At 43.2% G+C, this 23,578-nt stretch overlaps 2 protein-coding genes across 3 annotated transcripts; one reads left to right on the top strand and one right to left on the bottom strand.

Moving 5' to 3' along the window:
• The first annotated feature begins 38 nt into the window (after positions 1 to 38).
• On the top strand, positions 39 to 14,897 carry POGLUT2 (protein O-glucosyltransferase 2). Of its 2 annotated transcripts, none has more exons than XM_055701145.1 (10): positions 39 to 158; positions 5,689 to 5,894; positions 6,297 to 6,502; positions 7,283 to 7,360; positions 11,128 to 11,300; positions 12,199 to 12,436; positions 13,023 to 13,232; positions 13,595 to 13,684; positions 14,225 to 14,329; positions 14,635 to 14,897. In XM_055701145.1, the coding sequence occupies exons 2-10, from the start codon at positions 5,813 to 5,815 to the stop codon at positions 14,650 to 14,652; spliced, it is 1,200 nt and encodes a 399-aa protein (XP_055557120.1). In that variant the 5' UTR covers positions 39 to 158; positions 5,689 to 5,812; the 3' UTR covers positions 14,653 to 14,897. The 2 variants fall into 2 exon arrangements, with proteins under 2 accessions (XP_055557120.1, XP_055557119.1); XM_055701144.1 differs by lacking the exon at positions 39 to 158 and adding an exon at positions 3,243 to 3,564.
• A 2,006-nt stretch (positions 14,898 to 16,903) lies between these two features.
• Positions 16,904 to 23,159, bottom strand: TEX30 (testis expressed 30). The gene is made up of 5 exons (XM_055701147.1): positions 23,072 to 23,159; positions 21,633 to 21,863; positions 20,112 to 20,163; positions 18,376 to 18,584; positions 16,904 to 17,218 (listed from the first exon to the last, which is right to left on the bottom strand). The coding sequence occupies exons 1-5, from the start codon at positions 23,087 to 23,089 to the stop codon at positions 17,045 to 17,047; spliced, it is 684 nt and encodes a 227-aa protein (XP_055557122.1). The 5' UTR covers positions 23,090 to 23,159; the 3' UTR covers positions 16,904 to 17,044.
• Between the last annotated feature and the right edge of the window lie 419 nt (positions 23,160 to 23,578).

Raw genomic sequence — 23,578 nt, 5'->3', positions numbered from 1 at the left:
TCGTCCGCCGCTGCCCCGCGGGCGGGCGGGGGAGGAGAGGAGCAGCTCAGGGACAGCGACGCGGGGGGGCGGTCCCCTCCGCCGTGCGCCCCCGGCCGGCGGTTGCGCCGCTCCGCGGCCTGAGCGAGGCCGGGAAGGGCTCTCACCTGCTCGCCGAGGTGAGGCTGCGGGTGTTGGCCAGGGCTTCGGGAGGGGCGAGACAGACACCAGCGGGGGAGCGAGGGGGAGGTGCGCGGCGGGAGGGCAACGGTGGGGCGCAGGCGTGGGCTCACCTGCGGGGCCGCCCGCGGCGGGAAGCGCCCGGCGCGCCCGGGAAAGCGGAGCCGCGTTGGCTAATGGGCGCCGGGCTGCCGGCAGCCCTGACAGAAATTACCTGTCGCCGGCCGTCGCCAGCAGCCCTGCAGGTGCTGAGTGAAGCTGCCCGGCTGCGGGACAGCCCCGACCGTTGCTCCCATCGCGGCAGGCTCGAGGTCATCCCGCGCCCTCTCCGCGCCCCCTCGAACGCGGGCGGTCCCGCCGGCCCCACCGCACCGCACCGGCCCGGCCCGCCGCCTCCTGCCCTCGGGCTGCCCGGTGCTCCGAGGGCGGCAGGGTGCCCTGGCGCCTGGCCCTGCGGCCCCCAGCCCCATGAGGTCATAGTAGGCTCGGCTCGGCTCAGGGCAAGTCTTGGCTCGACTGCCCTGTCGCGCTTCTGAACACGGCAGCAGCTTTCTGTTCAAGGTGGGGAAGGTATTTGCACCAGGTTTTTCTTGTTTCCCCTGATCATAGTAAAAATACATGTAACAAAAATGTTTCTGGAAAACTGTGTACGGGAAGGAAAGATTCAGGTAACAGTGTCTGGAACTGCTGATGGTATTTCCTGTCTCATGTTCGCTGCATTCAGTGTATTTTCAACATGAAGAAACACAGTGACGCTGAAGAATGAGCGGAGCGCTTCTGGTACTGCCACAATTATTTAGAATTTATTTATTTTTAAATGAAACTCAGGTTTGTAATATTAAATAATTACTTTTATTACAGTAGTTACCAAACATATCAAAAAATAGCAGAGAAATTTCAAACAGTTATATGGTATCTTGCTGCCAGAGGATTCAATGCTAGTGATTTTGGTGCTGTGGTGCCCTTAGCCTATGGAGCCCTTGCTCCCAGCAGTAGTTCCTGTGAGGGGTGCTGCAGATAATGGAAAGCAGAATAAAACCTCTCCTCAAATGTTGGTCACTTGATAGTTTTCAGTGGTTAGGCAGAGGAAAGTTGCGAAAGCCCTCTAGTGATTGTAGGCACAGCCAGGTTTGCCATCACCTGGACACTAGTAAGACCAAGATCTAGATCAGATTTAGAATCCAATGTGGCTTCATTCTGAAGCAACCTGCCTCTCGTAATGGAGTGCATCCCTTATGCCTTTGCCAGCTGGAAGCCTGTTGAGCCTTAGTCGGCCAACAGCCTTTGAAGTAATTAAACAATTCTGCCGCCAAAGCATTTTTCTCTGAGCCAAATCATAGGCATTAGGATAGCAGCAACATCGGCTTTGCCAGCCAGGACTAAAATTAGGTTGCATGTTTTATTTTACAACTTGTTTGGATGCTGACAAATAGTGCCAGATCTCTACATGGATTCCCCGAGCTGTACTTACGTGGGGGAGAAAAGCTGGAGGAGAGAATGGCAGAAGCGTGTCACCTTTACTTCATTACTGCTGTGCTTTTTTTAATGTGCCAATGCCACCCTGCTAGGAGGTGGAAGGATGTTCTGTGAATTCTATAGCTATGAAATTTCTTTTTAAATAAAAACATGTTTAAAGCTCTCTTCACTAAAGGAGACTAGCTTGTCTCGTGCAGCAAAGCGTAAGCTGGGAAGGAGTGTGATTTCAGCTTGTAAAATACATCAAGAGAGTAAAGATGGTAAAGGGAGAGGAGCTAAAGCATCATGGTTATAAAACAGGGCCTGCACAAATTTTTAGACTGGAAATTGCGAGTTGTCTGACTGCTGAATTTCCTGAAAAAAGCACATCAATAGGAACCACAGGGAGCAAAAAGTATGTCTTTAAAAGTTGGAGCTTGATAATTTTTTTGGCAGTGAGGTGGCTGATTGGAAAAGACAATGTTTGTTGACACAAGTGGGACTTTCCCAGCTTACAGTTTTCTCAAAGCAAGTGATTTTTTTGTGTGGTTTTCTGTAGACATACTTGCAAAATGCAAAATCTCTTTGAAATTCATGACTCCTTGATGATGAAGTTAAATTTTCTGTATTGTTTGCTTTAACAAGAGAAAAGCAATAAAGAGCAAAATAAAGTATCTTTTGGGATTTAAGTTCTCCAGTGAAGAAGCCTTAATTTGGGGGAATTTCTGCAGCTAAATGACAAAAGCATTTGGGCGTGTGTGTACAACCTACCTGAAAGTAGGCTGTAGCAAGGTGGGTGTCGGTCTCTTCTCCCAAGTAGCAAGGGATAGTACCAGAGAAAATAGCCTCAAGTTGCACCAGTGGGAGGTTTAGATTGGTTGTCAGGAAAAGCGTCTTCACCGAAAGGGTTGTGGAGCATTGGGACAGGCTGCCCAGGGAGGTGGTGGAGTCACCATCCCTGGAGGTGTTTAAAAGACATGAAGATGTGGCACTTAGGGACACGGTTTAGTGGTGAGCTTGGCAGTGCAGGGTTAATGGTTGGATGCGATGGCCTTAAAGGTCTTTTCCAACCTACACGACTCTGTGATTCTACGTGTAGTTAAGGACAGTGTCAGTGTTTCACAGTACCTTTCTGCAGCCTGCGGGTGGATCATCTGACCGACAACGGGCGGCTGGGTCCCTCGGGGCACGAGCTGGGCCAGTGCCCCCTGGTAGGGGGCTGGTGGGGTGTCCCTGCACCCCTGCCCGGGGCGCAGAGCTGGGCTACCCGGTGTCACGCACCCGGCTCTGCGGCGGAGTTTGAAAACTCATTTTCCCGATCGTAAACTCTGGCTTCTCACCCTAATGTCACGGAAATGGATTGAACGGGGGGGACGGACACGGAGAAGACAGGGACACGGAGAGATCCGAATGCGTCAGGCAGGGGCAGAGCCGGCTGTCCTCAGTCCCCTTCCTCTGAGGCGTGTCTCCGCGAAGCCGCCGCCCCCCGCCCCAGACCACGTCCCCCGGCAGCACCGCGGGAAGTGCGGCGCCGCCCGCCCCCGCGGAAGCAGGTGGGAGTGGCGGGCGGTGGCCGCGCCCCGCTCCCTCAGGCCGCGGGGATGGGTCCCTGAGGAGCCGGACCGGCGGCTGGGTGCGGGGACGAGGGCGGCAGCCCCGCGATCGTTCCGCCGACGCTCCATGTCGGTGCCGTGGTGAGGGAAGGAGGAAGGTCTCGGCTGCGCTCTGTCCCACGCCTCGGCGGTATTTCTCTGTCAGGGAAGCGCTGTAAATGCGGGGCCTTTGGCCGCTCTGCGTGGCCCTGGGAGCCGTTGCGGCGGGCGCCGCCGCGGGCGGGGGCGGCCGGCTGAGCCCCGAGCGCAGCGCGGTATGGGGGCCCGGGCTACGGGCCGAGGCAGCCCTCCCCGCCCGCTATTTTTACGTGCAGGCCGTGGACACCAACGGGCAGAGGTAAGCGCGACGGCGGCGGCTGCTTCTCACGGAGGTTGCGGGCAGGAAAACATCCGAGAGGTCGATTGAAAACACACCTTCTCCGCCCGCCGAGTGCCTCTCGGGCCGGAGGGTGAGGCGGGCTGGCTCCCTGCGCGCCCTTCCGCGGGCACCGGCACCCCCCGCTGAGGTGAGGTGCTGGCGGGCCGGGGCCGCGAGAGTGGCGGGGTCTCCTGTGAGGGAGCGAGGCGTCCTGGCGCCCCACCCCCAAATGGCAGCGGTGCCCCGGCGAGGCAACCTCACCTGCCCGCCTCCCACCGGAGCCGCTTTTACCTTTTCGGCAAAATTCGCTAGGGAGTTTCTTGCAGAAAGGGAAAGCTGAAGGCTTCTTACCTGCCTCTTTCTGCATATCCCTTAGGAAAAGCTAATTAATCTTCACCGAATAACTGCACAAGTGAATGAGGCAAGAGGATGAAAGTGTTCAACAGCAACATACACGCATTAGTCCAGCTGGCAATTCATGATTGAGTCTGGTTTGGCAAAACCTTAACAATAACTAATACATTTAATTTATGATATACCTGCTCAGGTGTCCTGCTTGTTTCCACAGTTAGGAACATTGGTGTCTCTCCTAAACGTAGGCACAAGGTCGGTAGAGTCATTTAGGAATTGGTCTGTAGGCCATTAGCTAAACTTCATAGGAATGGAATACGTAAACTTAGTTTTCAGAGGACACTTGTGGCTTTCTATTTCTACAGGAGAAAAACACTGACTGTACAAGCTAGACAGGAGCTCAGAGTGCTCCATCCAGGTTGTCCAGATTAGATACACCGTGGCACATGCAGGTCTGGAAGCTGCCAAATCGGCTTATCTCGGAGAGTAAATATTTCCTGAATTTAGTCGAACTGGCAGCTCTCCCATGTATCTGGACAAGTTTCAAGGCAGGTGACCAGGCTGCAGGGCTGTAATCCATTAGTCCAGTCACTCCCACCACCTCTCTGTTTATCCTAAGCTCTCCCTATGTATTTGGGACCATGTTTGAAGGAGGTGGAAGAAAGTTGGCAGGTGCAGCAATTTGACCGTGCCAACTTTGTTAATATCTCAACGATATGTGTAACTTAATGATTTTTCAAATTATTATATTTGGTTTTATGGAGATTTCTCTATGATTGGTGTATGATGAATTTTACCAAAATGTTGTAAGTACACACTGAATTACATGATCACACTGTAGTATTTTTTTTCCTACCAAGGCATTTGTAATAGCCATTTTCCCCCCGCCCCTGTATAAGCTACCATAATGCTTAAGAAGGGGGTTTTGTTCTTTACTTCCTCAAATAATACCTGGAAGATAAAGTAATCTGGAAACATTTTGTTTCTGTATGTAAAATAACAAGAGTTATTAAGTTGCCAATGTGGAGCTTGTTCTAGTATTTTTTATTATTATCTTTTTAGAGAATCATAGAATGGTTTGTGTTGAAAGGGACCTTAAAGATCATCTAGTTCCAACCCCCCTGCCATGGGCAGGGACACCTTCCACCAGACCAGGGTGCTCAAAGCCCCATCCAACCTGGCCTTGAACACTGCCAGGGATGGGGCATCCACAGCTTCTCTGGGCAACCTGTGCCAGTGCCTCACCACCCTCACAGTAAAGAATTCCTTCCTTACATCCAACCTAAATCTACCCTCTTTTAGTTTAAAAGTGTTGCCCTGTGTCCTATCCTTACGGGACAAGACACCCATGCATGCTCTCTACCTTCCCATCATTTTACAGTTGAGTTGTGGCTAATTGAGAGCTGTGCTGGATTTGTTGAAGTGCTCTGTTCCCATGTAATCAAAGACCACGTTCCAACACTGTTCAATATGTAGGGCACCAAGTGATTTTGGAGGTGCATTCATGAGTATCTGAGTGGAACCTTGTTGATACTTAGTGCTTCTAACAACATGAAATGTTTTAGGTAGCCTAACAAAATTCTCTTAGGAAAAATCATGCCTTGCTTGTGAACATCAGGATGGGCTCGTAAAGACTTAGTGTGGCTCAGTGAAGTCACTGGAAATCTGTCAACTTGAAAAAGGAATGTGTCGGACTAAGAAAGCTGTTGTGTGTTTCCTTTTTTATTAAGCTCCCACTTACTCTCTGGATAGGTTCATTTCATCGCCAGGTGAAAATGCATTCCAGGTGAAGATCACTGCTCCTGATGAACAGTTCACTCGGGTTGGTGTGCAAGTATTAGACAGGAAAGATGGTTCCTTCCTTGTGAGGTACAGAATGTATGCAAGCTACAAAAACCTGAAGATAGAAGTCAAAGCTGGAGATAAACACGTCGCAAAGTCTCCATATATTTTAAAAGGTAAGAAGCAGCACTACACACAGCTTTCCTGTTGTGTTTTTTTTCTAACAAACTATATCCCAGAATGGCTTCTAGGATTAGCACAGGATTCTGTGGGACCTCAGTACTTCTCTGGACTATCAAATCCCATTGAAATTATGGATTCATAAGTGTCCTGCATGTACTATTCAAAATAATAAAAAGAAACAAATGCTGTGAAACTGTTGTCTAGCAAGTACATGTGGAGGGCTCACACAGACGCTCATATAGTTTAGTATGACTCCATTGGAGTCAAAAAACATTCAAACATGTCCATTTAGAGTTGCTGAATGTTTGGCCCTCAGCACCTGACCCTCTTTTGTGATCTCAACAGCTCAATAGTGTGACTTACTAAAAATAAAATAATAATTGTGTTCCTGATAGGACCTGTTTACCATGAAAACTGTGACTGCCCTCAGGAGGAGAGCAGTGCATGGCTGGAAGAGATGAACTGCCCTCAAAGCATTCCACAGATTCAAAGAGACCTAGCAAATTTTCCCATTGTTGATCCAGATAAGATTGCAAAAGAAATTCCACAGAGGTTCGGACAAAGACAGAGTTTGTGCCATTACACCATCAAAGATAACAAGGTACCGAATGGGTCCATTTGAAGTCCATGTGGGGATTTGGTGGCAAGTCATACAACTAGGCTATTTGGCTGTTCCCAGTTGAAAAGCTTCTTGTAGCCTATTCTTTAAGAAACTTCCTTTGCTTGTGTCTCTGTCTTTGAATATTTTACAGTTTGTACGTGAGGTCAGCAATATCTGCCCTACTTTGTAAAGCTCTTGTTGTCCACGTTGCAACTGAAGCAACCTAAGCACAATGAAGGCAAATTACTTTCCACGCAATCAGTATGAGTACTGGGCACTGATCCAAGTCTCCTAAATGCTAATTCAGTTTCCTGTTCTCTAAGTGTGGGAGTGTCAGGATCATCTAATTTGATGTGCATCCATAAATTATGTTGTGCATAATTCCGAGGTAAAGAAATCCACTTTTAGCTCAACTGAGGATCAGCTACAATTCGTTTTAAAAAAAACTGTACTGGCTTCAGTAGTTTCATATGGAAATGGGACAACGGAACACAACAGAAACAGGCAACCAGTTGTTTCTGCTTCCACAAGACAAACCTAAAATGACTGCAAAAGCAAGCAAAGCTTGTCCTTTTTTCTTCTTTCCCCCCCCCCCCCCCCCCCATGTGTCTGTGATGATTTAGAGAGTGGAGATTTCTAAAGCTTCCCAGCTGATTCATAAATCTATACAGCCGTACAATCTGTCTGAATAGTTACTAAGTGATTAAAAGAGCTCTAAATTGTGCCAGCCGTTCTCTGAAACAAAAACACCAGACCAGCAAAACCTTTGTTTATTTTCAGGTTTATATAAAGACATATGGGGAACATGTTGGCTTCAGAATTTTCATGGATGCCATACTGCTTTCTTTGACAAGAAAAGTGAGTACATCTGTACAGTCATTTATTCTGTATGTCCTGATTAATAGAAGCCTGGGCTTAACAAATACACTTCAGCATATTCATTGCTATTTATGTTAAAATGCTCTTGTTCTTTGGTTAATAATGGAAAGGTCAGATGGATTTTCCTTGTTTGAAGTTGGCATGTTCTAGAATGCTATCTGATTAGAGTATCACATCTGTTAATTGAATAGTAGGCTTTTATAGGAGAGTTTGATAGATTTGAACAGAGTGTGAGTTGTGGGTTTTTTTGCTATAGACTAAATAAATCTTCCTGTAGCATCTAATATAAAATTCTGTCTCTACTAGTATATTTTACAGGATGACTGAAAAAAAAAAATCTGTAATGTATATCGTTCTCCATTAAATTCCATATGTTGAAAACAGGAGAGGAGGGGCTGAGAAAGACTAGCAAAAGCCCGACAAGTAGCATGTGGGGAAACTTCCTTGATGTACAAGCAAAAAGCACCAGAGACTCTTTCCTAGGGAAACTTTGGGAAAAACCTGATGTTATGTACATAGTGACAGAATGTAGCAGGGCTGAAGTTTCAGCACACAGAAATATGTGATTATTACATAAAGAGAGTAGTGAGAGAAATATGAAGATACCTGAGTTAGGATCTGTTTCTGACTGTAAAAAAGACAAAGATTTTTTTCTTTTAAAAAGGAGAGAAAGAAGAGAGAGGAGCTACTAAAGTATGGAGTTTTTAACATTAAAAAAGTTCCTTAAAAATCTCATAAAAAATAAACACATTATAAATAACTGAAAGATAAGGTAATTGGTATGAAACAACATAGATTTGTCATAAAAAATAAGACATAACAATGTAATTTCTTTCTATAACAAGATAATAGGTTTTCTGTATGGATGTCAGGTATCATAATTTTAGTTGGGCTTTTGAGTCTGTCCCACAAGTTTCTCATAGACAAGACAGGAAAACTTTGCCTAGAAGAAACTACTGTAATGTGCTTGGAAAGCCTTACTTAAATAATAGTTGCCAGTGTTTCCAGAGAGGCAAAAGGTGTCACAATGTTTTCTTCAGAGATTTGTCCTAGGTTCTGTGCCCATTTAATAACTTGGTTATATTTTGACTGAATGATGGACTAGAGAATATGCTCACTGAATTTCCAGGTAACAAAAATGAAAGAACCTGCAAGCACTTCTTGGTACAGCATCATAATTAAAAATTTTTGTAACAAGCAAGATAAATTGTATGGAAAAACAGATAAAATAAAATGACAAGGGCAGGATACTACACAAAGACTAGATAAGTCATATAGATATGACACCTGTTTAAAATAGGGAGTGAGTGGTTATTTTCTGCAGGAAAGTGTGAAGGTAACTATCGCAAATTTAACATGAGACAACGGTGGCATGCTGTTGCAAAAAGCTAAACATACACATTAACAGAACAAATACGTTAAAGAAATGTAAAGTAACCTTTCCACAGTACTCGGGATTAGAAATCAGTTATGCTACTGTGTCTGCCTTTGGGTGTCATGCTTCAAGAAAGATGGTTCAATTACTGATGTTGCACGGGAAATAAGAATTACTAGACATACAGATGAAGAGTCCTTTAAGTAGAGATTGTTTCGTCTAACAGTGTCTTAAGGGGAGACGTGAGTGTAGCCTTTAATTATGTAAAAGGTTGCTCTGTGACAGATGGAAGCAAGCTGTTCCTGGTTTCAGTTGTGTTGGACAAGAAATAATGGAATTAAATTGCATCAAAGATATTTAGGCTAAATGTTGGAAAAGATTTGCTAACTCCGAAGACAGAAACTGCCTGCAGATCTAGAAAATACAATTTGTCTCATCCACACTAAATACTTCAGGATTTTCAATTAAGACAGTGTCACTGAAAGACAGTAGATTATTGAATTGGAGAAGGAGATTTAACCTGTTGAATGATTCTGCCATTGAGGATGTAGATAAAACATAATTTTAGCTTGTCTATGTCCATTATAACCATTAGATGGCACTGTACTAATAAATAATAAAGTTTAGTGCTGAAGATCAGCATGTGTAGCCAAACCCCCTCTGAAATGAAGGTACACAATAAAACCTTTTTTGTCAGTCTGTATACTGAAGACATAAAGTATTGCTTTGGGTGTCTGTCTCTAGATTTTCTGGACGCCTCTGCCAAAGGTTTTCCTGTATTGTCAAGTTAGAGAAGAATTATCTTCAACCATTTAGAAGGGTGTTTGATATTTGGCAAAGCATTTATTTCTATCTCTTTCCATAAAGATAAAGTAATTAAAAAACTTAATGAAACCTATTTGGGCCACAGAAGAATCCTGAAATGTTAGCCTGTGACCAGCCATTCTGATCTGAAGAATATAGGGGTTTGAGAGGAGAAATGTTTTGATGCATACATACCATGAGTAGTCAGCATTATGTTTAAACTGTCCATTTTTATGTGTGTGTATATATTTTAATTTGGGAAGTATTAACACTCATAATTGTTCTTTCTTCAGAGAAGATATTGTCTCATATAGATATTAATGTAGTTGATGATGACACTTGAACAAAACATCTTGGTTTTGTTCACACAATCATGATCTCTGTTATCTCTTAATAGTCAGGATAGAGATCTTAGAGTTATTCCAACAGTTTTCTGAAAATGCCAGTATAATAATCAGATGTTCATAGTAGTCAAATACCCAATTAAGGCTTATTAAGGAGGGAGGCAAAAACAAAAGAAGATTATGTCACAGTAAAAAATATGTGACATGCCTATCTTGTGAAAACAGTGCAATTCTCATTTCACTTTCTCAAAAAGAATTACAGAGCAGGAAGGCTGTTGGGGCATGCAAAGGCAAGCTAAACTGCCTAGGATTCTTTTGCTTTGTAAGAGGCAACTGAGGGGGATGTGGTAGAGATTTATATTTTTAAAAAATTAATGTCATGAAAAGGGTTAACATCAGTTCTGCACTGACATTATAGATGCTTATAGGGTTCTGTCCTATTCCACCCTACTATAGCTGCTGCTTTTCTTTGTACCTTCTCTTACTTTGTTTGTAGGACCGTGTACAGTGCTTAAGATGGGAGTGCATCAGACTTTCACAGAGCAGCAAAACTATGCCCTCTGTCCTGTTGTTACCACATTTCCTGGCCATCAACAGTATTTTGCTTCCTTTTTGGCTGCAACAGTGATTTCAGATATGGTTCTGTAGTACCAACTATTTAAAATAAGTGAGGATGTTATACATAATAATTAACCCCAGCACCGACTAAATGTGGTCTTCCCATCATGACTGTTCATTTCTGTTACTTCTCTTCTGCTAGATTTGGTTGTCACGCAGACACAGGGCAAATCAGTTCACTGATGTGACAGAAAACTAACTTACCACCCAACAGCAATTTTCCGTACAACCAGATGCTTCAACTTACCTTGGAACTACTAGATCTCAGTGCTAGCCTGGTACAAAGGCAGTGGGGCTAATCATATAAAGCATAACAAGAAACCATGCTCTAAATTGGTGTGCTCCAATCCCTTAAAAAAAAAAAAAAAACATTTATGTGACTTTGTGCAAATCTTTAAAAAAAATATCTTCTTGTAGGCTTTACTCTGTGATCTCAGTACTTCTAACATGTTTCTTATATATGACTTTAACAATTTATTACAGATACGTTAAGTACATTAGAGACCTGGCTATTTTTTCTCTTATTGTTTTCAAAATGCAAGATGCCACTGAAAGACTATTGCTTTGTATTAAAATGCATTTGTGTCTACTTTGCTTCTGTTTAGGTGAAAATGCCCGATGTAGAATTTTTTGTTAATTTGGGAGACTGGCCTCTGGAGAAAAAGAAATCCCTGCAGAACCTGCACCCCATTTTCTCATGGTGTGGGTCCAGTGAGTCTAAAGACATTGTCATGCCAACATATGACTTAACAGACTCAGTTTTGGAGACTATGGGACGGTAAGAAATTGCTTAAAATTTCCACCAAATTCACAGTGAATGATCTTCAAAAATATACTTGTATTACCAATATATATTAACTGTTTTTATTTATTCATTAAGACATTGGCACCCTGTAGGTAGGCAATAACTGTGTAATCAGTATCTTAAAATTAACCAAGTTATGACGTATATTAAAATACTTCACTGTTTTATTTAAAAAATCAAAATTAAACATGGTCAAGTCACTGAAAACAGCACTTAGAGGGGATGTTTTGAGGGCAGGCATTGTTTGTTTGCTTTGTTTCCTTGCCATGAACGTGTTGACAGCTGGCCAGGTCTTTTTTTTTCCCCTGATTTTCCTCAAATCTTTTTCTGTACCTTTTGAAGCCCAACGTAGGGCTTGTAACACTACAAACCTGTCTTGAAACACTAAAAAGCCAGCTTCTAAGAGTTCTTTGTAATTCATTTTGAACCTGATAATTTCATTGCATTTAGTTCAGGTTCCTTGTCTTTATTATCAAGACTTTTCCTAAATCTGCTCCCCCCCAGTTTGTGCTTTAATTTAGCAAAGTTTTTAGGGAAGTGAAGTATGTTGTATTAAGCTATTTACATTGTCCTTCATCTGTCTGGCAACCATATCCACTTTTAGCTACTTTTTTTCCATGGCAACTGACAGGTACTCTTTGCACATGCCACATTGTCGTGGAACTGATGCTGTCTTGCTACAGGCCGGTGAACTTGACGTTCCTTATCTACTTTAATATTGCTGCAAAAATACAGATACAATACATATATGGGTGAGCTCACGGCTTACCTTCATCCTTGGTATTTGCCTATTGGTACTGTAAACTGCTTTTAAGTAATTGCACTTTAAAAAGTTTCCAGTAGGCTATTAAATAACTTCTTCCTCCTCCAGAGTCAGTCTAGATATGATGTCAGTTCAAGCAAATACTGGCCCATCATGGGAAGAGAAGAATACCACAGCATTCTGGAGAGGACGTGACAGTCGCAAAGAAAGGCTTGAACTTGTAAAACTCAGCAGAAAATATCCAGAGATCATAGATGCTGCTTTCACAAACTTTTTTTTTTTTAAACATGACGAAAGCATCTATGGCCCCATTGTTAAGCACATTTCATTTTTTGATTTTTTTAAGGTAAGCCACTAACCATTTTTCATAAACTAGGTCCTCAGTGTTTCCTGTTTTCAAATAACTTTGTGTATATTATTGGTAGTGAAATGATTTTTAGTTTTTCAGCACACCACCAGTAACAAGCATGAATAGGCATTCCTCCAGAGGGCTTACCTGCTGTGTAGCTCTTACACTGAGGATCATAATGTTTGATTTACATCTGAAGGTTCTGTGGAACCTTGTGTAATCTATGTAACTCCAAATTCCTTTTTATTTCTTTTTCCTGATTCAGCGATCAGGACTACTAACATAACTAACATAGTGGGAAAAATCAGTGGATGAAGTGGCACGTCTACCCTCACACCCGAGGATACGCATCTAAGAATTTCCGGAGAACTTAATTGAGGAAGAGGGCATCTCTGTGTACCCTGCACTGTGATGAATTCCAAACTAAATAATAAAAGCTACTTAAACATTGATGCTTGCCTAGCCAATCCTACATTTCTCAATATCGGCAAGTCAGTAATACCAGTGCCCTCAGAACAATATAACCTAACCAAGCTACTTGGATCTTCTGTTTGTTAATAACTTATGGTCATTTTCTTTCCAGTATAAATATCAAATTAATATTGATGGCACAGTGGCAGCATACAGATTGCCTTATCTACTAGCAGGAAACAGTGTGGTGCTAAAGCAAGACTCCATCTACTATGAGCATTTTTATAATGAGCTGCAGCCGTGGAAACATTATATTCCATTTAAAAGTGACCTGAGTGATCTACTAGAAAAACTACAGTGGGCAAAAGAGCATGATGAAGAGGTAAACACATATTTAGAAGTACTCAGCAATGTTTCTAGACAAAATGGAGAGAGCAAAAAGTGCGTTTCTTTAAAACTAGAAAATGTATTAAAGGACTTAAAAATTATTGTCATCAGCTCTACAAATAAGAAAAAACACTTTTTAAAAAATACATAATACTGCCCTCAATTTGAAATTAATTTGAACTTTGGAAAAATTTAGAGTATTTTCATAAGAATGCTTTACTTTTTAAACTAAATAAATGCTTAAATAAAAATAAGTTATTGTAAACTGTCAGCACTTAATTCCGGAATCAATACCGGCATCCTGAAATAATTACTATTTTTTGAAAATTAAAAAAAACTTTTTGTTTTCTTTGACAGGCAAAAAATATTGCAAAATCCGGACAAGAATTTGCAAGAAACAATCTCATGGGAGACCACATTTTTTGTTACTATTTCAAACTTTTCCAGGTTAGTATAGTTTTAATGGCTTCTGCCACAAAAAGAGAAATTCTACAGAAAGAATTCAGAGCAATGGGGCTGCTGGAAGTTGGCCAGTCCAGTATATTTAAAGCCACAAGGCAAGCAGTAGTAATTAAAAACTTCATTTGGTTTGCAAATACTGTATGCAGTTATTTCTTATGAAACCCCTTAAGCCTACGCTGGTGCTTTGAGAGAAGCAATCGGATCCCATAATTCTTGATCTAACCTGCATGAATATGTTGACCACAATGATCAAAGAATTCCACATCAGACGCACCCCCTGTGAACCACAGCTGAAAATATTTGTGCATTAGCACCAAGATACTGAAACTCCAGTGAGGCACCCGAAGGGGCTCCTGACTGCAGTGGAGTATCTGCTTACCCTGTCTGTGACACAGCATGGAGTAACAGATTGTGTAGCCCCAGAGTTTTTAGAGAATTACTCAGTTGAGTTGATGCAGTATTTACAACCAAATGTACAATCTAAGAAGTTTATGAATTAACGAAATCTTCCTTTTTTAAAACTAGGAATATGCCAGCTTGCAAGCGAGTGAGCCAAAAATCAGAGATGGGATGGAGAAAGTGCAGCAGCCTGATGATGACCTTTTTCCATGTACTTGCCACAGAGGAAAGGTACAGTACATAACATCGTTAAATGTTAAGAGCTGGATGTCTCCAGTTCTTACTCAACCAAATGTACTTGCCACAGAGGAAAGGTACAGTTCATAACATGGTTAAATGTTAAGAGCTGGATGTCTCCAGTTCTTACTCAACCAAATTGCAACAGGCATTGCTCAGTACCCCATGGTATCAGTTACCAGACCAGACCATTAATGCCTATCGAACTTAGAACCATTTCTTAATGTATTTGTAGGACCAGACAGTTAACAATTGGGTTTCAAATTAACTGAAAAATGTTTCTTCTTTCTTGGCTGCAGGCCAAAGATGAACTCTGACAGCAGGAAATAATTTTTTGAATATTTACCTACATTCAGACTGTCTTCTTACGTCAAAGAAGAAAAATTTGGATTAAAATGCCAGTGGAGAATGTAAGTGGATATTATGAAGTTTACTGTATCGTGATCTACATATACAAGAAAACCAAGCAACCCCTATTTTCTTTTCATCATGCAGTGGTTGCAGAGCCTTGTTCAAAAACATTTTTATAAATTTTTTTTAAATAAAATCCATCTTTGTATCAGTTGTGTGTTACTGTCCTGAGATACCTTGGAAATGCAGATGCTTTTTACTCATGCTTGTTATACTGAGTCTATTCACAAGTGTGTGCTGCAAAAAGCAGCAGATTAAGAATTGCAAATCTACCCCCCTATGTATCTATCCAAAGTAATCTTTTTCAGACCATAACTGTTTCTTCTGAGAGAATCAGTATTCTCAAAGACAGTGATAAGAGTATATAATATATCTTTTGGACACTTTAGGAATATTAGATAAAAGTTTTAAATTCCGTACAATTTTTCGTAGTTGCTTTGTCTGTGAAACTTGGTCTCTTTCGCAATATGAAAAGAATTAAGTAGCGCTAAGCATTGACTACTGAAACTAAACCAGGGGTTGTCTTGACAGTGTAGTCCATTTTTAAAATACCTGCTTTCCACTCATACTAAGTAATTAAACTGTTGAATTTGAGCATATTGACAACATCATCTGAAAAAGGTGGCTTTAAAGTCAAGTCTACATTCATCAAATTCTGAAGTTAACGCTTATGTTTCCAGTCCAAAGTGAGGGTTTATTTTCTCTGTAACACGGCCAGTCAATTTTAAAATCCATATAGCTATTTTCTTTGTAAACATTTAGATGTGTGCTGTGCTTATTAAATAACATTACTGCTGGGAGACTGGCATTCTTGAGGCATCTTGTGAAAACAATGAAAGAATATTGTATCTGGTTAACATTTTTTTTACTTTCACCTGCCTGTTATTTTTACTACAGTAAAAGCAAGCCTAAGGAATAGTTTTCTTGATTGCATGGTAAACAATATAAGTTCTAATTTAATTATACTAACCTACAATCTTGAATAGATTTTTTTTTTTATACAGTACAGCACTAAAAAAAGTGATCTGATCTAAGCACCTGACCAAAATGTCACAGAAATCCTCTCAGTTCACCAGGGCTGACTTAGTGTACATTTAAGTCACTCTGCACTGTCACATACGACAGTTGCTCCCAAGAGCAAACTCCAGAATGGTGCAGAATGTCCAGAGTGGGTTTTGGAGACCTCTTGACAGTAGAGGTGAGTCTGCCATCTTAGGAGACAATGCCAAGGTGCTTTTCCCAGGACCAAGCAGCCATTTCATCTCAGGGGTCATCATTCAGCTGATGCTTGCTGCTGACTTGGCTGAAAGCAATTAACATATTGCTATAACCTTTGGTTATACCAGCAGGTTACTCATAGCCCATAATGGGGAACTCTGCAGTTGCAAGCACATGCAGTGTTTTATCCTCTGCAATATCAGAGCTCAGTTGAAGAGTTCTTCCTGTTAATGGATAATAAAGTCCAGATCCCCACCTGCCTCTTTGAAGCCCTTCTGACAGAAGCCATGTGCAACCTGTCATACTGGAGGCAGAACTGCTGCCTCCTTCAGCAGTTCCTCCAGCAGTATATAAGCATAACTGGTCTTTTGTCAGTTTTTGTTTAACAGCCTTCTGTGCCCATCTCCCCACAGGGCCTCTGATCAGTCCTTTATGTTGCTGGAGAGTGACACTTCAAAACTGTGACTCATGTTCTTTGCTCCTCATGCACAACTGTGCCTGCATTACCACCGCCTTCTCCCCACAGCGACCAAGAATCTGGCTCCTTAGAGCAGTGACACTGTAAATGACAAGATATTCCTCTCCCTGCATCACTAGTTTTGAAGCATATGGGAGTGCAAGGATAGGGCACAACCCATACTCACCAGCCTTGGGGGATGTGCTTGCAGAATTCTACAAATTGGTAGCTTTTAATTTCAAACAAGTACAGCATTAGTAATATACTCAGAAATGAGAGGCTCCTAAAAATTTGCTGTCAGCATAGATTTTTTCCAGTACGTTACTTCAACTACTAGTGAAAAGCATTTACTTAGTGCTCTGTATTACTAAGTGTTATATACAGTTACTTGCATAGAAACACAAGGAACAATGCTGCCATGATATTAATTATTCTGTAAATCTTCTGTCCTTCCTTTAAAAAGTTATTTATTTTGCATCATATTTTCATTCATACAAAAAAGTTTTATTTACATTTACACACTCAGACCTCTGAAAATACCCATTTTAATAAACAGACTTCTCAGAAATAACAAACTAATTTGCCACGTTTAGGAAAAGCTAGATGCAGCTTAAACCTGCAAATTACTTGTGCTGTAGTTTGATATTATCTCTAAGCCAAGAAAAAACTTGGGCATTTATTTCTTCCATGACATCGTCTGTTGTTCGTCCTTTGACTACCATCCCATGGTTTGCTTTATCAACCCAATGGATTTTTTTAGGGGCTTTCATTTTGCTTGCCACGTCTTCTAGCAATTGCTATGGAGAAAATGAGAATGAAAGTTAGGAGAATCAGCTGCTACAAACTGTGCATCTCCTAGATGTCTCACTTTGCCTGTGCAACACTTAATAGGCAGCTCTTAAAAACAAAACTGATCTGCATGCACATTAAAAACACCTTGATAGAAAAGATGCCATGATACTATTCAATAATGGAGTTTGCTCAAAGGTTTGTCCTCATTCAAACACAGAATAACAGAAAATTGGAACTTCAAAGACTGCAAAGGTCACAGCCCTGTGCAGGCTCCTTCCCCCCCACTGATGAAGGAATCCACTTTTACTGCCAGAGGGTATTACTAGCAATAAAATGACAGAACTTCTTGAGTCAGATTTGTCTACAGTGCCAGAGTAGCAATATAATTGGCTAGAGACTACCTTTGACTCTGCTCAACTTTCTCAGCAAACACATCTAAGAACCAGCTCAGAAAATCTTGAAAGTTTTCCCCATTAAGAGGGCACTCCAAGGATCTACTGGTTGCTAGCCTGACTTTGGTGACAGCACCTCAGAAGCTGTCCAAGCATGGAAAATGCCAATTACACACACTCCCAAAGTCGGGCTGAACTGTTCAAGAACAAGAGGTATCTATTTGCAAGAAAATAAGACAAAAACCACTGTATTGTCATCGCTGTGCACCTGTTCTTCATCTCTACAGTAAACTACCACTTTCTACGACAATAGTCTGTGGGTAGAACTGCTTTGCTAGGAGAATTTGTCATGAAAATGTGATGAATGTGAAATTGGTAACATAGCAGAGTGTTTATGTTTTGTAACCTGAAATGGTTAAAACAGAATAGCAAATAACTTGCTGCTTCCACAGGCTGCTTTTAATTTGTACAATCCTATTAAAAAAAGACAAAACATTTGAATCAGCAGTATTTTAGTGGCCCAAAGATGAGTTTGCTAAAGTGGATGATCGAGTATAATTCAGAAGTTTGAAGCAGCAAAAGAAAGCACTACCAGGCTTCCTTATGTTCAATGAAGTTTCCTACCCCAAGGCTTCCTTCAAAAGATATATATATATATTTAAAGAAGGCTGTTGAAGTCACAGCTGTGTACTCGAGCACAGATGTCACTCAAGTCTCATTCCTATTCCTCCATACTGTCCCTTCATAGCAGGACTTACAAGGATACTCACTTTTTCACACATCTCATCTGCTGATCCTGAGATAAACAGCACTGGACACCTGATAAATAATAAATCTTCATCCCGGAGCTTGGACTGAAGTTTTGGTCGATGCAATGGGTAAGATAAACATACTAGACCTTGAATGAAGTCATCATCATCATCATCCTGGCTAAGCTGACGTATCACAGAGGCAGCAGCTCGTGAGCCCATGGAACGGCCTTTCACCCATGTTAAAACAGGAAAAAAAAGTGTATCTGTTGTCACCTCATCTACATTCTGTTAGAGTAAACAACTCCTAAAAACAATCCAACAGAGTATTTTAGCGTACCAGTAGTACAAAATGCTAGAGATGCTTTTATTCATCTACCTCATTAAAAATACTAATCCTAATTTCTACATTTTATGCTAAAATATTTGTCTGGGTATATTGTGATTTCACATCCACATTTAAAAAAGAAGATGGAAAAAAAAAAAGTATAAATGGAGAGGGATCCTTTGCAATACTGGAAGGAACTGGAAGGAACATCCTGGGTGCAAGGGGAATAGAGGGACAGGTCCTGTGCTCCAGACGCTTGAAATTTGAGATAGCAATGCTATTATCTTGTATAATTTATTTCATGCAACCTTAATCTGCTCAAATCAAAAATAAAGTTCTATGTGCCTTACTCCTAAAACAAATCCAGCAAGTGTTTATGCACACTGCAAGCTTCAGCCTAAAAGTAAAAGTAGAAGCAGAGGCAGGGCAGGGTGGGGGTGGGGGGTGTGAACTTGTAGCATGAGGTCAGTCACAGCAAGAGGCTATCAAAATATCTCCTCAAAGAAGGGTCATATGAGCTGACAATGCTCTGTAATTGAGTGCTAGAAGTGGCTGATTCCAGTGGGATTAACTTGCATCAGTGCAGATTTGGTTGCACTTAGTCAGAGAACGTTCAGAGTTTCCTGTATCAGGTTATTCCTAATGACATCCGTCTACTTCCCTTTTCACATAACTGATTATTTTATCCACCACTAGGTTTTATCTACCAAAACCCGTTTTGGGGAAAATGATTTTCCATTTACCAATAACCAGAATTCCTCAAGACCTGCAGTTAAAAAGTACACATGGATTATCAGCAAACTCACGCCCTTTACAAGTGACAAGTTTTCTGCCAAATTACCTGGAAAACATGGTCTATGGCTCTTTCTGTCCTCCTTCTGGAGGGAGATCTGTGGCATCATGAGGAGGATGAATAGGTCTAGACAGCCATGCTGCCAGAAGAATCCGAAGAAAGCGGCAGGCTGGATTCTCCCATTTGTGACCCGAGAAGCAGTGCTGCTCAAGCCAGCTGTGAGACAGCCGACCTGCACACCCACCCCACACAGCCACCAGCTACAGAGGTGGTAGCATTCAGCTCCAGGTTAAGACACCCAAATGCAGATCTGTAAGTGGGCTTGTCGCCTACGTTCCCATGGCAGTCAACGGACTGCTAATCAATTAATGAAGGTGACAGAGCATTCAACTATCAGCAGATGGCTGAATTGCTCTCCCTAGGCAATACTGACTTTATTATAATACTAAGTTTATTCAGCTTGTTCCCATGTTAAGACAGCAAGCTTTTGGTGCCCACCTCAGCCTGGAACCTGTCACCCACATCTGTTCATTTGCTTCTTACCAAAGTGGCATAGACTTCAAAAACAGAGTAATTACAGATTGCTATCCTTAGAGGCAGTATAAGAGAGAAAATTATAGATAATAAAAACAATACCTGCAAGGAAGATACCCGAAAGTTTATAATCATCATAAAGCTTCAAGTATTCCTAAAGAAATAAGATAAAAGAGAAGCATTACAAGGCAGAATTAAGACAGCTGGGAGGCTGGGGATTTTTGTGTTTGTAGCTACTGAACACAAAATGGGAAGCTCTTTCAGCACTGCAGATGAAAAAGACACATAGAAGTTGCCCTCCTGTTTTTTCACACAAATCATAACACTTTGCAGCAACAACATAATCGCCATAAGCAATTTCAAAGTAGCTCCCAGCAAGTCTAAATTATTAGATGCCCTATCAAGTTACCAAAACAAAAATGATTACTGTGTATCAACATAGTTGTAGTAACAGACTGCATGCACACACTTAGGCCATCAAAAGCCAAAATGAGTGAGGAAAAAAGCTCTTCACTCAGGTCCCGTATTTCCAAGAAAAGTTTAAGACACAATCTTGTTAACAGAAAAAATAAAATTCAGAAACAGATTTTTCAGTTTTTAGGAGGTAACTATTCAGATGCTATTTTAGCAGAGACCTTTAAATTACACAGCAGCATATAAACTCACTAGCTACATTATGCTTCTTCAAAAAAGACCAGAGAACAGGTCCACATTAAAGCTAGCAAAGTCTAACTTTGTAAAAGTTAAAGCTAGCAAAGTCTAACTACAGTAAAATCAATGTACATATAATCACAATGACATACAAATTAATTCCTTAAAAACTGGACTTAGTTCTCTGATAAAAATGTCTGATGCTCAATGCAAAGTGCTCAAGCTGCCTTCTCATGCCCTAGTAGCTAGATAATCAGGAGAAAATTTCCCCTCCTTCCTACATGCTCCAGAACAGGAAGATACTCTCAGCTGATACTATTATACCAAAAAGTTGCTCATTTTAACAAAACCTAGGTACATAAGAACATCTTAAATAATGAAGCAGCAGTAGAAAGAGATATACACAAACACATATAATAGTTTAAACTGATTTTGAAATCAAAGACTAGGTTCTGGGGCTCTCATATGCTACTCCCAATCTCTTTTGCTTCAAATCCTCCTGCGACCCAGTCCCCTGCTCTTTCCCCAAAGTCTTATTCCCCCAGCTGACAAACCTCAGAGACCCAGCTCAATTGCCAACTCAGCTTCCTTCCTTCCAAAGCTGTATCCCTTAGTCCCCCTCTCCTCACCAAGCCCTCCCAGAACCCCTACCTACCTCTTGTTTCCATCCTAAATACTTCCATTTTTTCAAGCTATAATTTTTCCCACAAAGCACCCTTGCTTTCTGCACATCCTTTTCTCAGGCTTTTCTTTCTCTCCCGGAACTCAAACCCACATACTTACTGCAGCTGATCCAGATACTGGCCATCTAAAAATTGTTCCTGCTCTTTCTGCTCATAGGCAGTGCTCCATTTAGCTAACCATCACTTCTAATTTTCCCCACTGTTGGTTGACTAATCTCTGGTCATAATTTAAGAAACGCAGAAGATGACCCATGGATCGAAGCTTTGGCAGGATTTGGTCACTCCTTACCACAACGGTTTTGAAGGCCTTAGCCCTGTAAGCAATATTAAGGCCTTTACAAGTGAACCGCAGGCATAGAACTCCATGGGATGCAAGACAGGCTGCCAAAGTCACTAAGTGAGGGAAATTCATATCTCCTCCAGCTCCATGGGTAAGAATCACTCCATACGTTGGTTTGTTCTCTGGGACAGAAAAGATAGCATCAAGGTATTTGTTTCCAAAAGGTATTTTCACCTTAACCTAGAAATGAAACAAAAAACACAAGGTAACTAAAAGGGAGGAAAAAAAAAAAAAAACCAACAAAAAAGACGTCTACACATTATGATGAAGAAAAATTGGACAATTAAGACAGAAACCAAAATTGCAAGTCCACTTTTTTTCTGTTTAAGAGTACTAAACGAGTAACTCTACATCTGGCTCAAAGATTTGCTGTGCAATAATGGGCAAAATCAAAAATTACACCGTGGTAACCACTCAGTGAAGTGGCAGCCTGCAAATAGCCAAAGGCTGAACCTTCTCCAAGGACAGGAGACAGACAGCCCACGTTCAGACAAAGCCACCTTCAGGCTGGTGGAAAGCCTCCAGTCGTGACAGATATCTGGAGGAGCTAAACTAGCCACAAGACCAGCTGATGTTCTTGCTGAACGAAAGGGGACTGGACAGTACATGTGCCCCAGTACATGCTGCAGCTTCTGAAAGCAAAAAGGAAAATACTCTGGGGCCAGGGTGAAGCACTATTTCATGCCAGTGCTGCTTCCCAAAGGCTCTCCTTGGCAGTGGCCCTACAGAGGCACCGTGCAGGGAAGGAGGAGGTTGTCAGCAGCCTCATGGAGCTGCTACCCTTCCAGCCTCTGCCCAGCAGAGATGGCAGAGGATGCCAGACGGAGGACGGCAGTGGGACATGTGTACACAGATGGGCGGCAGAAGGCTCAACGGCCAGAGCTGCTGCCTCCTGGCTACCGGGCCGTAGCTCAGCGAAGACAAAAGGCCAGGCGGGCTCAGCTGGCCGACACCCAGGCTCACACCCCTCCCGGGAAGGCCCAGGAGGCAGCACGCCCATCCCCCCCCCTTCCCCAGCCCTGGTGGCTGCCAGAGGGGAAGTGCAGTCGCCACAGGCCGCAGGACCCTACAGATCCAGACGGAAACGAGGCACACGGGCCCTGCAGGCGGTCAGCCAAAGCTGCTGGGCCCGGCCGAGCACTGCGGCCACCCCAGCGCGGCCCGGGCCGCCCAAGTGCCGGTGGCCCCGCGGGGTGCCTCGGCCCGCCAGGCCGCGGGACTCCCCCCGGGCTCGGGGCCCCACGAACCCCTCGCCAGGCTGCGGCCGAGAAGAGCCGCCCTTCACGGCCAGCCTCCCCCGCGGGCGGCCCCGGCGCAGGAACACCTGACCCCAGCCCCCCCCGGGCGGGCCCCGCGCCGGGGCAGCGCGGACAAAGCGGCGGCCGTACCTCTGCCTGCCCGCTCATGCCGCTCCCGGCGCCGTGACGTCCCGCGATTGACAGCCAGCTGCCCTATCGCCGCCCCGCCGCATGGGAGGGCCTCCGCCGGGCGCGGCCTGTCGCCGTGTCTGATTGGCCCACATATGCCGGGGCCCCGCCCCGAAGGGCCGGGCTAGCTAGGCAGTGGGCGGGCACGGGGGCTGGGGGCGTGGTGGTGCAGGCGGGCGGCGTCCGCGTCGCAGCCGGGGTGGCCGGGGGCGGGCGGTACCGGTGCCGGCAGCAGCACGGCCGCAGGCGGGAGCCGCGCCTGAGGGGCTTTTGAGCGGGGACGGCTGAGCCGAGCCGTGTGGGCGCGGGCGGCGCCTCTCAACTAGGCCTCGAGAGAAAGCGGGGCGCTGGGGGCGCGCCCGGCAAGGCCTTGGTAAGGGGGGGATCGGCAGCGCCTGAGGGACCTCTGACGTGGTTAAACGCCTATCGCGTGGGCGTCAGGCGCCAGTAACGGTATATTTTTAAAAG

This window comes from Falco cherrug, chromosome 2, assembly GCF_023634085.1.
Source record: "Falco cherrug isolate bFalChe1 chromosome 2, bFalChe1.pri, whole genome shotgun sequence".
In the NCBI taxonomy this organism is placed as follows: domain Eukaryota; kingdom Metazoa; phylum Chordata; class Aves; order Falconiformes; family Falconidae; genus Falco; species Falco cherrug.
Note: the sequence above shows the minus strand (reverse complement) of the source record. Positions and strands in the feature narration are given on the sequence as shown.